Source organism: Egretta garzetta, unplaced genomic scaffold, assembly GCF_000687185.1.
Source record: "Egretta garzetta isolate BGI_Z169 unplaced genomic scaffold, ASM68718v1 scaffold287, whole genome shotgun sequence".
Classification (NCBI taxonomy): Eukaryota; Metazoa; Chordata; class Aves; order Pelecaniformes; family Ardeidae; genus Egretta; species Egretta garzetta.
In genome coordinates this window covers 910,284-925,888 of record NW_009260435.1, presented here as the reverse complement: position 1 = coordinate 925,888, position 15,605 = coordinate 910,284, and the positions used below count along the sequence as shown (strand labels likewise).

Sequence of the window (15,605 nt, the reverse complement as noted above, 5' to 3'; positions counted from 1 at the left end):
CATGTGAGTCATCCGCTTAAATCTAAAACCTTTTTGCCTTCCATTTCTAAAAAAACCCACTCTTTTCCGGGAAAGGGCCCACATCAATATGACAACTTTTATTTGGCTGTGGCACGGATGCTTTTCTTCTTTTAAGAGCCAAGTGATGGCACAACATAGAAAAGCAATCCTCTTTAATCCAGATGGTGCACCATAACTTTTATTAATCAAAAAGTTGCTGAAGGTGCTAAACTGGCTGAATTAGGATGCAGTTTTAATGCAGGTATTATCTGGAAGCCTGAAATAGGAATTGCCTTGTCCCGAGCAACTCAAGGTGCAGACACAGTAATACTTTGATAAAACCTTGTCTTCGTAACTTCAGCCCAACTTGTTGGGTTAGCCGGTGGTTTGGGCCTTTTCTTTCAGGGATTTATTTGGTGGGGAGTGCAGGAAAGTGGAGGAGGACAGAGTTTGCTCCAAAAAGATGGGCGTGGACTAAAAAAAATTTAGAAATACCAGTGAAAGCCCATTTTTCATGAAATGCTTTAGGTTAGAGAAGCCTTCTGTGCCTTAATGGGGAAGCATCCAGGCATATATATTATATAAAAAATAGATGCAGCTAGACATTAGGTGCTTTCTTAGTGTAAAACTGGCTACAAAAATTGCTAATGCAGTATTTTAAGCAGATTCCTGGTTATTCTCTTTTTTTCCCCTCTTATAGTTGTGTTTCTGTGCTCTAAACAAGCAACTTGTGGCACAGAAATGCCAGTCTTGAAAGAAGTAAACACACGCTCCTAGGATGAGTGTATTTAAGCCATATAATAGCTTAAAAGGCAAAAAGGGGGATTAAAAAGAGAGTTTTGAACTCTAGGCATAGCTAGGCACTCAGATTATCTGGCTTGCTTTCCAAAAATCTCCGGAGTTGGAGATTGCAAAAGCTTCTCAGCCGGAGTCATTTGGTCCCACCTCAGAGCACAGGCAGGATCAAAGATGACCCATGGCAGCTCATTCCTGAATTTTCTTTTGCTCAGATTTCTAGGATATTTGGACACCTTTAGCTACAATAGCTTAACCAAGTGAACCATCAGCCTTTTCAGGCATCTCCTGCCCAATGTTCAAGACAAGCCATTGTAATATCTCAAGAGGTAAAGAAGGACAGTAGATGTCCCATTAAAGGGATGTCACCTGCTGAGTTTTGGTAGGAAATCATCTTCTCCTTAGAAATTTCAGGCTCTGAGGAATGGCAGATCAGCAGGATGGGCTCAGATCTCTGCGTGTTTGCTTTGCATTCGTCTTCAGAATAAGGAGATCCTTAAGGACACTTTTTAGCTCAACAGCCGGGCTATATTGAATAGGAAAATTATAAATGGGAGGGGGGGAGATATGCTATTGCTGCTTCTTACTCTGTTACAAACTATAGTTTAGACTTCTTTCTTTTTAAGGAGGTTTTTTGCGCTATTTTTTCCACTGCAGAAATCTCAGGGTAAAGGAATATACATTTTTCCCATGTTCAGGTGAACACTGCGATATTTCTTGTCTCTCAGCAGTGATGTTGAGACAGTTAAAAATTGCTTGGCTGTTTTCATGTCAAATTCAAGTGTATCAGGTCTTAAAATATCTGTAGTTTAATGACTTGAGAAGTGTTTTGTTGTCTACAAAACTTGTCTTCTGCCTTCCTAAATGCTTGGTTACAAAACATTTCCACTTTGGGGAAGATAATAGCTTGAAACATCTGTAACCGTGCATGATAACTTCCTTGGATATTTATTAAATATAAATTACTCTAAACCCTATCAAAGGATATAGGTTCAGTAGGCAATAAAGCCTCCCCACGCAGTATATACCACTTGCTATATGTGTCCCTGTTGATATATCTGTAGGAAGGGAAAAAGTGTGCAAAGAATAGATGACTGTTATTCAAAGCACCCTACTTATGTCCGGGTGTTTTGCCCGTGCAAGCAACTGTGTTGTCCTATGGACAGTGGAGAGCTTAGGAATATTTTGGACATGAAGGACATGAGTGGCTGCTCCCCGCCCTCCTCCATCACAGCAACCTCTTCCTTCACCCCGTTTGCTTACTAGCTGGGACAGCGTGTCCCTAACACAACATGTGTGTGTGGGAGGGGAATTAGTAGGCCTGACCAAACAGCATTACTCATAAGGGTGACGACTCTCTGGCAGAGAGGTAGAACTTAGTAGATGATGGGTACGTTGGCATCCTTGGCACCCTTGTATGCCCAGCATGTGCTATGACACGTACATGCTCCTCCTCGCTGTAGTCAGTGCTAAGCTATGGCTGTGCTAATTGCCTTTTGGTGAAAAGCCAGGTAGAAACATCTTTTTTCATGTGCTACTTTAGGTATTACTTGGAAGAGCCCGCGGACACCACTCTCAGATCTCCAGGGAGTCAATACCATCAACGAGAGGACCCAGCGGTAAGCCTCTTGCTTTTCCATTGCCATGGCAAGGAAATCTGGGATGGGAGAGCACTGTCTGTTGTTATAAATGACTGTGTTAATGCTTATACCAGCTTGCTGATTAATTTTGTCTCCTCTTCATTCTTTCTCTGCTATGTGATCATATCTAAATATCTTTACCCGACTGACTAAACGGCAGGCAGGGAAAGCCACTTTCCTACATCAAAAGGCAGCAGTTGTAGGTGGTGTGGCGTACAAGGCGGTAAGAAGCTTGCAAACAAAATTAATGAATATGCCAATATCAAGGAAATAAAAATTTACTGATGATTTTTCTGGCATGAAAAAGCCAACTATGTGTTTGGGTGCAGAATTGCACGCAAGCAGTGTGATGGTGGCTCTAGGTGCCACAGAGTGTGGAGGACCTGGGAAGGTATGGGGTTTGAGATGGTACCTTGTCAAATGTTTGCTTGTTTTTAAGGGAAGGAAGCTTATTAACTTCAAAAAAGTTTGATCTTTACAATTTTTATATAGAGTTTTATTTTTTAATCCTTCCTGGAAGGTTCTGGCCATTCAAGCAATTACTTAATGAGACCTTTTTGTTTGAGCGTCAGATCTACACTTTGAGATGCAGATCTACCCCTCTTCTGCAAAAGGTTTTCCAAATCCATTTCAGAATTAAGTTGCTTGTGAAGCAAAGCATCTTCATTTCAGAGGGAATTCTGGGCGCTGATCCTCTTCCTTTTCTCCAGCTACTCTTGTGCTATCCTTCTGCAGACACCAGAACGTCTGATTATCCAAATACCACCTCTGAAGGGGTGCAGTGCCTCTCTGCTTCCCCCTGACCAGATGTGTGTGTGTGCTGGGCAAAGATATGATCAGAGCATCCTCAACTCCTAAAACTATTTCTTGGAGCTGCAGACAGCCGGGCATAACTTCATGGCTGCTCTGAGTTTCATGAGAACAATTCCAGAACAAGTCGAGAGGAGTCCGACACTGTCTCCTGAAACATGTCCATCGAATCCTCTGTAATGGGCCTTGCTCAGTGGGCTTCCCTCCCACACAAAACAAAATATCCTGAAAATATATTATTAAACCTCATTTTTTATTGGTTTTAATGCCAAGTGGCCAAGACAGAAATTCGATACACGTTGTTCTTTTTTTTTCTAGGGGGAAAAAAAGTGGCTTTTATTGCCTGGCTTTGTTCACCATGTGCCCTCTGAGTGCCATCCAGACCAGAATATTTCCCTTGCCCTTTCTTCCCTTTGAGAGTTGTGGTGGGACCCTGCTGAAGGAGAACTAAATATTCTCGTATCATTTCAAGTTGGGTTATTTTCAGAGCTCAGAGGGGATGTGATTTCCATAAAATTGTTGGATTTAATTCATAAATTTGTGCGACTTCTCAAGTTAGGGCAGAAATCCAGCTTGGGCAAGCGATCTCACCCTATCATGGGAAGGTGGATGCAACCCTGGTTGTCCTCATGTGAGTCTTTCCCACCCCTCCTTTTCCTTCTCCTAATGCCGTAGCTGCTATGGCTCTAATCTGTTAGGCTACGATGATAGTAGGTACGTGGTTATGTTTGAGACAGAGAAGGTTGGTGTCTCCAGAGGTGACATTTACTGTTTCTAGCATCTCTGGTTGCGCGGGTTTCCCTAAATGTGATGTAATGTGAAACTTTGTCCCTGTGGAGATCTTCACATGTAGATAAAATATGTTCTGCAGTTTCCCTAGCAAGCTTTCAAATCTGATGGTGTGTGAAGAACGCCCATGAAGTGGGATGGGGCTTTTCTTGACTGTCCAGCTCCAGCTTTGGAGGCACGTTAGTGCAGCAGTTTGGGCTGTCCAGCGTTTTCATAACCCAAAATATTTTGATTATCTCAGATAGGGGCCATTGTAAAGGCAGGGAAGCTCTGCTTGTCCCAGGCAACTGTCGAGTTCCATCTGTGGTCAGCTCTATTTATTTGGCTTAACCCAAGCCAGCATAGCAGGCAAGTTGCCTTAAACAGCCAGGATCAAGGGCAACAACTACTGTGTCTTCTGTCCATCATCCTCCGCAGTTGTATCCTAACAACAGGGTCAGGACAGTTTATTCCCTTTACTGATCTATTTGCAGAAAACATACTTTTGAAGCTGGCCTAACTCCTACGTTCCTCCTGGTGCGGTGCCACAGTAGTACGGTCCATGATCTTTGCTTCTCTTGGGCATCATCAGTGATGGTTCCCCAAAACGTCATCTATGCCTCTTCCTTCTGAAAGCACAACCCGGGTGTCTCATAGGATCTCTAAAATCCAGCCTGCACTTTCAAGTAGGCAGGTGGTTTTGATACCTTTCACTGTGGGTCATTTTGATCTGAAGAGTCATGGTTTTGATCTGAAGAGTCATATCATGCTTGATAAGTGGTGGCATTTCGGTTAAATCGCACTTGTTGAGCAAGAAGGGGTAAATACAGGGCTGAAGGTAACATGTATAGAAGAGGGATTTACTTTAACAGCTTTCCAGTAGATAGACTGGCAAGCAATTTACGGAGCTAAATTAAACAGGAATTTGCTTTCAAAGCCATCTCATGATCATGCGGTTGCTGATAAGTCTGTGTCGTACATCCAACCCACAGGATAGCCCGGGGCTTGCTTCTAAAAGCAGATTTGAGGCATGACATCACGCAGGAAGTCATTGCAGAGGGTTTAGCGAGCCAAGCGCTCTCCTCTGATCTCAGAAGAAAGCAGACGGGTGGTTTGCACATGCTGGGGGGCGAGGAAAACCCAGGCTTCAGCAGAGCATTGGAAAGCCGGCATGCTTTGGAAGTGCCTTCACCAGCCATCAAGTAATGAAAGCCATGCCATTGCTAACCAAAACCGCTTGGGATGTCTGTTTTCCTGCTGGTTGATGTTCATTGATGAAACTCTTTTATGTGCAGCGATGGCTAAGCAGCACACAGGAAAGCAGGTGTTGATCAGTCTATCTTGAACCAGTTGGGCTTGGTGAGATGATTGACCTCCCAAGTACCAAGCCAGCTGTGTTGGTCACCATATGCACGTATCCATCCTAAAGTGTCCATAATAAACAGAGTTGTCATTTTATCTTTTTTTTTTTCTTTTTTTTCCTCCCCAAAAACCACATGGGTATTTCTAGGGTTTTCTGTTCTCTAGTCTCATTCACAGTCTGTATAACCACAGTCAGTCTCAAACCTGAGAGTGCGTTGAGGTTAGCCCAGATTAATGATGGGTTGTAGATCCTGAAAGTTGCCATTGAGGTTTAGTGGTACCTGTCAACTGGTAACTTTGTTTTTCCTCCTGCAAATAAGAGGTTTTCAATGGATGGGACCTTAGCTGTAAAGAGCAAGAAGGTGGACAGGAGGGATCACCTGGGTATTAAAGTTTCTCACTGACCTTCCTTGAATTGAATGGCCTGCTTAAAAAAAGCAAGTCCTGGAGTGCTCAGCCAGGAGTTTACTTTGCTGTGATTCATGCTTTCTTTTAATAGTGGTACCTGTCAAAATGCTGATTTAGTGGGGCAAGACAACTTGCACTCCAGCATCACGTTGCTCCAAGGATCTGGCTCCAGGCTTTGAGCTGGCTGAATGAATAATTTGACATGCTTTATTTTTTAATTTCTGTCTGGCACTTCATGTTTTCCCTTCCTCCAAATCAAGACTTTAAGGCAAAGGGCTGCCTTGTTGCTTGACTTCAGAAGTGCCTGGTGCCAGAGGCCCCATTTAAACCACTGTGTCCTTCAGCGTCCTCATGACCAGGAGACTGGTGCTGCATCACGTCTCCTCCTATTCCTTTTCCTCCTGCCTGAAATAGTGTGGGGTGGGGGAGTTGCAGACCCTACATCCTTCATTAGATCACCTTTCTTTCATATGATGGTTTCTGGAAGGCTGGTAGAGAATTAAATATTAAAAAAAGACCCCAAAGCCCCACCATCAAACCCAAGTATTACAGTTGGGTGCAGCCCGGGAGAGGCTTTGTGTAACCCCAGACACCACAGGGAGGGTCCTCAAGTCTGGAAGTTATTTACCCTGATGTGAAGTTTGGTCAAGTACCCATTTCCCTTCCTCCAAGGGAGGATTTTGTTTCCTCTTGCCCTTCCCTTCAGTCCTTCCGCAGCCAGGTGAGCCTTTCTGGAGACCAAAGCAGCTCTGCTCCATGGCAGAAAGGACCAAACTGGGCGAGCAATTTGTGGTCAGGTCCCAGTGAGTGATTCTGGGCCAGCCCCCTAGTCCCTCTGGGGCTGGCATCCTTCATCTGTGGCAAACAATTAGTTTATTGCAAATGATATTTGCTTTTCTTTTCCTAACAAAATGATTGCATGAATTAGAAAAGGCAGAGTCAGCACCAGTATCATCTAAAGTTGTGACTATTAACGATGGTAAGGCTGATGGCAGAGGTCGTAGTCTCATATCCTTCGTACCACCAGGGTACCTGCAGACCCAAGCCTTGCGAATGGGAGAACTGGGAGCTGTGATTCTCCCGCTGATAGTTTTGATCCTTTGATGAATATCTTATTTTTAAATGGTGCTTAATTAGCTGATCACTTCATATGGTGTCTGGCATCATGAACTCATCCCTTGGGAGCGGATTTGTGGTTAAAAGAATAAAGTGGCAACTCTCACTTGATACCAATGGATTATTTTATTATCTTATTTTTTATTTTGTCATAGAACCAGGGTTTTTTTTATGTCTTTATAACACTGTGCGATGTTTGGTGTTGCAGTGATGCCTATGCTGTTGGCTGGAACAGCCGGATGGGGATGCGGCACAGCAGGCTCGCCAGCCCCAGCGCCTTCCTAGACAAAGATGGGATATTTGTCAACGCGACCAACAGCAAGCTGCTGGAGAGGGCCCACGGCATCCTCATGTCAGTGCAAAAGGAGGGGATTTGGGCTTTATTTCTGGAGCGTAATGAGCAGCATGGATGGTTAGAGGAATGTAAATAGCCAGAATACAAAAATATCAGGGTTTCAAGTAGACTTGGAGGTGTTTCACAGTTGGGTCAGAGCGACCCCAGTGTATTTTACGCGTCTCATTTATTTAACTCTTATCATTTGTTTGTAATGAGAGACGCAGGGAAGAGAGAGAAGGAATGAATCTGCCGGTCAAACCAGTCTCAAGATACAACCGTGATGTAACGCAGTCACATTTTTTAACATGATATCAAAGTTTCCATTACAAATTAGGTGGGGAAATTATGTCGATGATTCATGCTGCAGCCTCATCAGAAGGTTCGGAGAACATCACCGGGGTGGCTGGCATTAACATGGGGTATGAGAAAGCAGGAGGGTGGTCAGTCACTTTGTGACGCCGCTCCCTTGCTCTACCCAAAATACCAGCATCCCCATTATTTCCAGTGTAACGATTCCCTTTCAGTTGGATACCTTTCTCTCAAAACTGTGCTACTAAATTTGTAAAACTACTTTGCGTCACGCAGAAGCAGCCCAGTTTCAGTACAGGTTATAGGAAGCAGCTGCTAAAGGGGATTTGGGAGGGCTTGTTTCATAAAATCCTCCATTCTGCAATTGCACGCGTGGACCTGAGCCATTTCTTATCTCCCCAGGCGAAATAAGAACTTCAAAGCCAAACCCAATCTCCCAAAGGTGAGCAAGAAACAGCATTTTTACCTTGCTGGTCCTTGGGTTAAAACCATAGGTACAGTGTTGAGATCTGCTGGGTGTGAGGAAGACTGCATGTGTCTACATTCAGACCCGGGTCAACTCAGCTCAGTTCAGGGCTCTCTTAATTTCTATAAAACCAAAGGATTTCAGCCCTGGGAGAGGACTGCATGAGCGCTTACATCCTCCTTTCTTGGACCTACTCTGGCTTGTCCTCCTCTGGGAAGGAGTACATATGCAGTGGTGAAATTTCATCATTAAATCTCTAAATTAAAATGAGTGAGTAGGTTATGCAAGAAGGCCAGTACCCCATAGACAATAGCCTTGCTTAATACTCTGTTTCCTCCATCTTTGTTGTCTTTACTGTATTTTAAGAGATACCAAGATATCAGTTGTATCTAGAAGAATAATGCTTGTGGTCCTTGCTGGTGCTGCGTCAGTTGTTGGGAAGGGAGGACCAGGAGGAGCAAACTTTGGTTTTACTCTTCTCTGCGTGCATGTTGCACCTGGAGAGGCAGAGATACAGTTAATCAATGAACTCATTAACAGTGAAGTTTGTCTGCAGCCCTTTGCGGGTAGGAGAGCCAAAGTACCCATGGTCAAAGATGCCCTTGGCAAGCCCTCAGAGGAGCTCAGAGGAATGTGATCTGTGGGATCTGGCTCTGGCCAAATAGAGCAGAGCTACATTTCAAGCCATCCCTCGGTGTTTCCTGTTGAGATTAAGCAAGGTGGTCACCTAAGGAAGCCCTGCTAGGATATAAAGAGGGATATAGCAGATAGCATTGCAGTGAGATCTAGTTATTCTTGTATTTATCAAGAATAAATGGAGTCTCTTTTTTTCCACAGCACATGCTGGACGTGAAGTCCCTCAAGCACTTAACCAACCTGACACTGCACGACCGCATTACCAAATCTCTTCTTCATCTCCATAAGAAGAAAAAACCACCCAGCATCAGTGCCCAGTTCCAGGTAGTCCTTTGCCTTTGACACAGAAAGCTGAATTAAAAGCAAATTCCCACTCTGGGTCCCCAGGGTGCCTAGGAGGACGCTTGCAGGCACAGTCCTGTCCCATCCTCACTGCCACTGAGGATACGGATTCAGCCAAGGGGGTGTCTTGGGTAAGCTGGGAGACACCTTGCAGGTATCAAAATGGTGTAAACGGAGAGAAGCAAGAGCAATAGTGGATGTCATGGGGGATGACGCAGTGGGGCAAGGTGGGACATGAGGATGAGCGGCAGAGCAGAGATGTCGGTGCATCCCTGTCCGCTGGTCCCTCACTTTTCAGGCCATCACATCGTAGCGCTTTTCATCAAATCCAGGAACAGCAAAATCCTCAAACGACGTTTTTACAGCCTTTTTACTTGCATTCAGCATCTGAAATTCAAGCTGTTTCCAAGCCAGCCAGAATGTGAATTTTAATAGGAGCAGAAAGGTCAAAATATTGCTGCATTATCTCCAGGCAGGCAGAGGAATTCAGAAGAGGGATTGATGCAGCATTTACTGAGCTGTTGTTGGCGCTGTGCGCCAGCTGGCCATCCCTAGGAATAGCTGCAGTGAAAATAATCCTCCAATATGCGCATCAGGGCTTGGAGACTGCTACAAGACGTGCACAAACAGCTGGTAACATTAGAAAGCAGCTTTTCAGTGAAAAATTGGTTTCTAAGCAAGCCTGGCTTGGTTCTGACGTGTAATTTGGGTGAGGTTTTTTGGAGATGTGGGTCATTTTTAGAAAGTCTCCATGCGTAGATCTGTGTAAGGTTAAGTAATTAAACATATACATGCATGCACACACATATATAAAAATCTACGTATATTTAATTTGCAGAATGCACACATATAGATATGTATTTTAAGCTTAGTCTAGTCTCATGGTATGCTGGTTAAAATACACTTCTGCGGAGTTTAATTCAGACATTGCCATGCGGGGGTTGAAACAGGGGATGTCTGGGAGTGAAACGCCTTCCCGAAACCTATTGATCCTTCAAATGAAAATTTGAGAAGCCTCAGGGTGCGTGCTTGAGATTTTTATATCTATTTTTACAGCACATACAAATAAAGGACCACGAAACACCAGGAAGATTTCCCCTCTGCCCCTATGCAGCAAAGCAGATCATTCAGATACCCATTTCCTTACGCTTCCTGATGTTTGCCAGTGGTAACTTTCATTTCACACTCGTAAGAGAAAAGCATTTTCTCAAGAGAGCAGCCTGCGAAGCCACTTTTTTTTTTATCAGGAGCAGGCTAATAAAATTATGATGCGTGGAACTCAGTCACAGGCAGGAAACAAATGTTTCCTATCATGGGGGCTTGGGTTTCGGTTTTTTTGCTTGATAAATGCCTGAACACCGGGCTTGCAGCTGCTCCATCTCCTATTGATTTTAACCATGCCTATACTTACGTTAATCTATATGTGAAATATCTGTATTGGAGGATGTTGTGAGAGCACCAGGGCAGGTTTAGGTTAGACATTAGGAAAGACATTAGGAAAAATTTCTTCCCCGAAAGGGTTGTCAAGCATTGGAACGGGCTGCCCAGGGAAGGGGTCGAGTCCCCATCCCTGGGGGTATTTAAGAGCTGGGCAGATGAGGTGCTTAGGGCCAGGGTTTAGTGGTGGGATGGCAGGGTTAGGGTAACGATTGGGCTTGATGATCTTAAAGGTCTTTTCCAACCTCAACGATTCTGACTCTAGTTGAAAATGAGACCGCTGGTACCTTAACTGCAGCACGGTGATTTATAGCCTCCCCTTTTATCCTGCGTGCAGGTGGTACCCTAGAGAAAAGGATGCTGCCCACTCTAGCACGGGGTGACACTGAAATGATTCATCGTGCCCTGAAAGACCGAATACAGGTAGCGAAAGAGAGCAGGTGGCTGGGAAGTTTTGCAGGCAGAGGGACAAAGGAGCAGGGTACGGGGTTAATCTGGGGACCTCGTATGTCCTTTATGGATTCCCCATCCCCGAAGCTTGCACCAGATGGCAGAGGCTGCCTGAACCATCTGCCGTGTGCCGCATGTCGCTGGCTGCTGCTGAAATGGAAATACCCCCTCCTCCAGGGCCGGCCGTCGCAGCGTGATCCAATTTTCACAATTTCCAGTGCTGGGAGCACTTTGCTTGCTGGGCTTTCGGCAGGGCCCTTTGGCAAAGGGGTCACATCCTGTGTGTCCCCTCTTCCCCCCACCAGCCCAGTGTGGGGCACAACGGGATGCTGCAGCATCATTCCTGATTGGTACCTCCTAATAGGCTTTTTTTGTTGTTGTTTTTGGTAAAAAAAGAGTGCTTTCAGTCTACTTTTAAGAAAACCAGGAGTGTATCAGTGGCGGTCGGCAATGTCGTGGCATTCCCACTGCTCCCTGGGATGGGAGCGACAAGGGCGTTTGCCCGCAGCTGGATCGCACGTGCCTGGGATTCATCCCTTACTCTTCCCCAGATCCTGGATGTGGATAAATTTTTCTAAACATGAAAGGCTTCCCATAACGACATCTTTAAAAATGATCAGAAGGAGCAGACAAGGCTTCCTGCAGGCAGATCGGTAGGCAAGGTCCTGCTTTCTAATCCCGCGCCATTTTATTAACACACATGTTCAAAAATTTATGCCCCTGCTTGTAGTAAATATGCAACAGAATATCTTGGACACAACTGAGTTTTGAACACTGTTAAAAACAGGAGTAATCACCAGGAGCGTGTTACTAATGCCATGTCAGCAATGTGCTCGGCAATTAGAGAGATTCAAAATATTTATAGGGCACAGCAAAAAATAATGCAGTTGAGGTGCCCGGCCAGGCGCAGACTGACTGGGCCTGCTTTGATTTTCAGCATGGTTCTATTCAAAGAGCTCGCTTCGTTGCAAAAGAGTCAAAGATTTGCAAGGTGGAGGCATAACTTGGCATGACGTCCCCACTGGGGCAGTTGTGTGTAGCGATGATGCCAATATAAATTCATTTTTATGGGCTAGACTTTTATTAATGGTGGAGAAATAAGGGGCAATAGAAAATGGGAACCTGGCAAAGATTCTCAGTTACCTCAATGGTGCATTTCAGCAGAGGAATGTGGCCAGGAATATGCCAGCAGTGAAGCTATTCTCCTCTAAAACCAGCCAATGAAGTGTTTAGGGCTCGCAGGAGTTAAAAATCATAATAAATTAAGTTATTTGGCAGAATGGGAGTTTGCTAAGGAAGCAGGGGGCAGGCAAACAGCGGAAAGCAGCGATTAGAGAAAGCTGCCAGATCTTCCCTTTGTAAACCTGTCATTAACAAAACTTCCTTCTAGGCCGGCAATAAAGTTTTGACAATTTAAAATCAGGAATAAATGCTGCCTGGAGTCGCTTTGGACAGGGGAAAATTTTCATTATCCGTCATGGTTTCTTCTCTGTTTCCCAACAGAAGATGTCTTTTCTGTTGCAGGCATCACTTAACAAGCTGATGGAGACCCTTGGCCAAGCAGAACCTTATTTTGTCAAGTGCATTCGATCCAATGCCGAAAAGGTAAATCCCATTCCCTGAAAGCAGCGCTACTAAAAATCATCTTGGAAATATCTTGGAAATTTTTATGAGGAGGAGGCTAAAAAGTAAAAGAAGGCCCCAGATTGAGCTGGGTTTCGAAGATATTTGTATATGAGCAATGGGAAGCATGGATGTTAGCGCTTGGGTGTTGCTCTTGATAACTTGCACTTGGCTTTTCTTGTAGTTGTAAAAACGTGTACGTGAAAAATATATGGGTTTAATTTATATGACATGTATCAGTTTTAATAAATGAATCTGACTCCTTTGAAGCTCCTGCCACCCGCAGTAGAGACTTGAATTCACTTGTGCTGTTGCTGAGCCCTAGCACTCCTTTAAAATAAAGTTTCTGTAGGTAAAAGCAGATACTTTTAGAATAAGCCGTATTATTCAGACTGACTCAGTGACACATCCTATTTTTTGCATTTGGCTTTACGGATTGATTTGTTTCATGGACTAAGGGCTAAGGACTCTCGGTTTAAAATGAAAGCTGCAGTAGTGATGCTTTCTTGTGGATTAGCCCTTCGAAGTTTTACCTGGGTGTTTAAAAATGAAGCTTTATGCCTAGGAGATGATTTAGTTGCTCACAATCTTACCCATTAGCTGTGCCCTTGGGAGGGTTTTATTCAGTTTGGGGGATACAAAAAACCTTCTTTATAGCTTTATATACCCAGCTGGCTGTTTGAAAGTCTCCATCTGATGGCTGCTGAGAAGCAAACAGGATTCGACCCTGGTGGGATTAAGTATGGTCCCTGGGGACCCACGTTCCTTCCCTCCCTTCTCTAGCATCGTTGCCAATATGTGTGTCCTGCAGATGTGCTACATCTGCTGAATCCTTTTACCCATCTGTGTGCTTAAAAAGCTTTGGTTAAAGGAAATATTTGCTCATCATTGGCCTGTGTTTCCCCTTCCAGCTGCCCCTGCGGTTCAACGACAGCCTGGTGCTCAGGCAGCTGCGGTACACAGGGATGCTGGAGACTGTTCGCATTCGCCAGTCAGGATACAGCTGCAAATACTCCTTCCAGGTTGGGGAAAATCTTTTCAGTCTTCAGTCTTTCCCCACCTTTAGCATCATTATCAGAGTTGTCTGAGTGTTGCTGGCTCAGGGTTTTTTGGAACGAGGTGATGAATTTCTAGCTCGTGCAAGGCAGTGGATGTAATGAGCTGATGTCTGGCATGGAGTGGGCCTCTGCTGCGCTGCTGGTTTCCAGCAAGCTGGTCTAGGCCAAGTTGAAGGCTATGAGCCCCTCTGCAGATAACGTCATGGGTTTTGACCAAAAGCAGTATCTTTTTGTAACATGGACTTCCTTTTTGAAAAAAAAAAAAAACAGGGTATCCAATCTGCCGGTGCTCTTCTGTGCAGGTTTTGAAATCACCTGGGAGCAGCATTCACCCCATTGTGTCAGTGCTGGCTGTGTCCCATCGGGAGGGTGACCGGTATCCTCTCTCCAGACTTATCCAGCTTTTCCTGTTTGCTTCTTTTCCATGTGTTTGCCAGGTTTTGTGCACATGTCAGTTCTTTCGTGCTTCCCTGGTGTCGATTTGTTTCCTGCTGGCAGCTGCTTTGGGCCAGATGTCGTGTCCTGCACAGCAGCTGCTTAGAAAAGGAAAGCTGCTCAATTTATTTTTTTTTTTTGCTGTGAGCATGGATCCCAACTTTATTTGGGAGGATCTCTCCTCTTGTACCCCCTCTGCTCTTTGAGTCCTTGCAGCAGTAACCAATGGAGCATCTCAGAAGTGCTTTGCAGATGCTAGTAACCCCCTTCCATAGCAGCCCTTGCTGAGGATTTGGAGCATTTTTCACTTGAGGTGACCTTGTGGGTTCCGCAGGACCTCTCCTCCCATGCTGAGAGATGTTTGAACGTTGCTGGGTCCCTGCTTTGATGTCTTTCCTGTCAAACCACAAATGGTGGATGAAACTTCGTGTTCACCAGTCCATAAAATGCATCTGTCCTTCTGCTTGCTCAGATCCCATTTCATAGAATCATAGAATATTTTGGGTTGGAAGGGACCCGTAGAGGTCATCTAGTCCAACCCCCCTACAGGGAGCAGGGACACCGCTAACCACATCAGGTTGCTCACAGCCCCGTCCAACCTGGCCTTGAATGTTTCCAGGGATGGGGCCTCTACCACTTCTCTGGACAACCCGTGCCAGGGTTTCACCACCCTCATTGTAAAGAATTTCTTCCTTATTTCATGTGGCCACTGGAGCAAATCCATTATTTATGGAAGAAAGGGACATGCAGCAAGATCCATCTAACCAAAGCTTGGTGTTTCTTTTTTTTTCCTTCTCAGGATTTTGTGAAACATTTCCATGTCCTTCTGCCACAAGGAATCAGCCCATCTAAGCACAATATCCATGAGTTCTTCTGGAAAATAAAACTCAATCCAGACAATTACCAAGTTGGAAGAACAATGGTAATGTTTATTCTCAGCTCAGACTTACGTTTAAGATGCAGATATAACATTTGCCTGTATTTTTGTAACAAAGTGGTGTCCCCCAGGGCTCAGCACTGGGCCCAGTTCTGTTTAACATCTTTATCAACAACCTGGATGCAGGGATCGAGGGCACCCTCAGTCAGTTTGCAGATGACACCAAGCTGGGTGGAACTGCTGGAGGGGAGGGGGGCTCTGCAGAGGGACCTGGCCAGGCTGGATCCATGGGCCCAGGCCAATTGGGTGAGGTTCAACAAGGCCAAGGGCCGGGTCCTGCCCTGGGGTCACAACAACCCCACGCAGCGCTACAGGTGAGGGGAAGAGTGGCTGGAAAGCTGCCTGGCGGAAAAGGACCTGGGGGTGTTGGTCGACAGGCGGCTGAATATGAGCCAGCAGTGTGCCCAGGTGGCCAAGAGGCCCAATGGCATCCTGGCTTGTATCAGGACTGGTGTGGCCAGCAGGAGCAGGGCAGTGACCGTGCCCCTGTCCTGGGCACTGGGGGAGGCCACCCCTCGAATACTGGGTTGAGGGTTGGGCCCCTGACGCCAAGAAGGACATGGAGGGGCTGGAGCATGTCCAGAGAAGGGCAAGGAAGGTGGGGAGAGGTGGGGAGCCCCAGGCTGCTGGGGGAGCGGCTGGGGGAGCTGGGGGTGTTGAGCCTGGAGAAGAGGAG

The 15,605-nt window shown here is 45.5% G+C and overlaps 1 protein-coding gene across 1 annotated transcript in view; it reads left to right on the top strand.

Moving 5' to 3' along the window:
* MYO9A (myosin IXA) overlaps positions 1-15,605 on the top strand; it is a 154,796-nt gene that overhangs the window by 112,849 nt on the left and 26,342 nt on the right. The window contains exons 15-21 of the mRNA XM_035899416.1: positions 2,339-2,414; positions 7,108-7,251; positions 7,948-7,987; positions 8,849-8,971; positions 12,401-12,481; positions 13,411-13,521; positions 14,792-14,914. Coding sequence (XP_035755309.1) covers positions 2,339-2,414; positions 7,108-7,251; positions 7,948-7,987; positions 8,849-8,971; positions 12,401-12,481; positions 13,411-13,521; positions 14,792-14,914 — 698 coding nt within the window. The remainder of the gene's footprint in view (positions 1-2,338; positions 2,415-7,107; positions 7,252-7,947; positions 7,988-8,848; positions 8,972-12,400; positions 12,482-13,410; positions 13,522-14,791; positions 14,915-15,605) is intronic.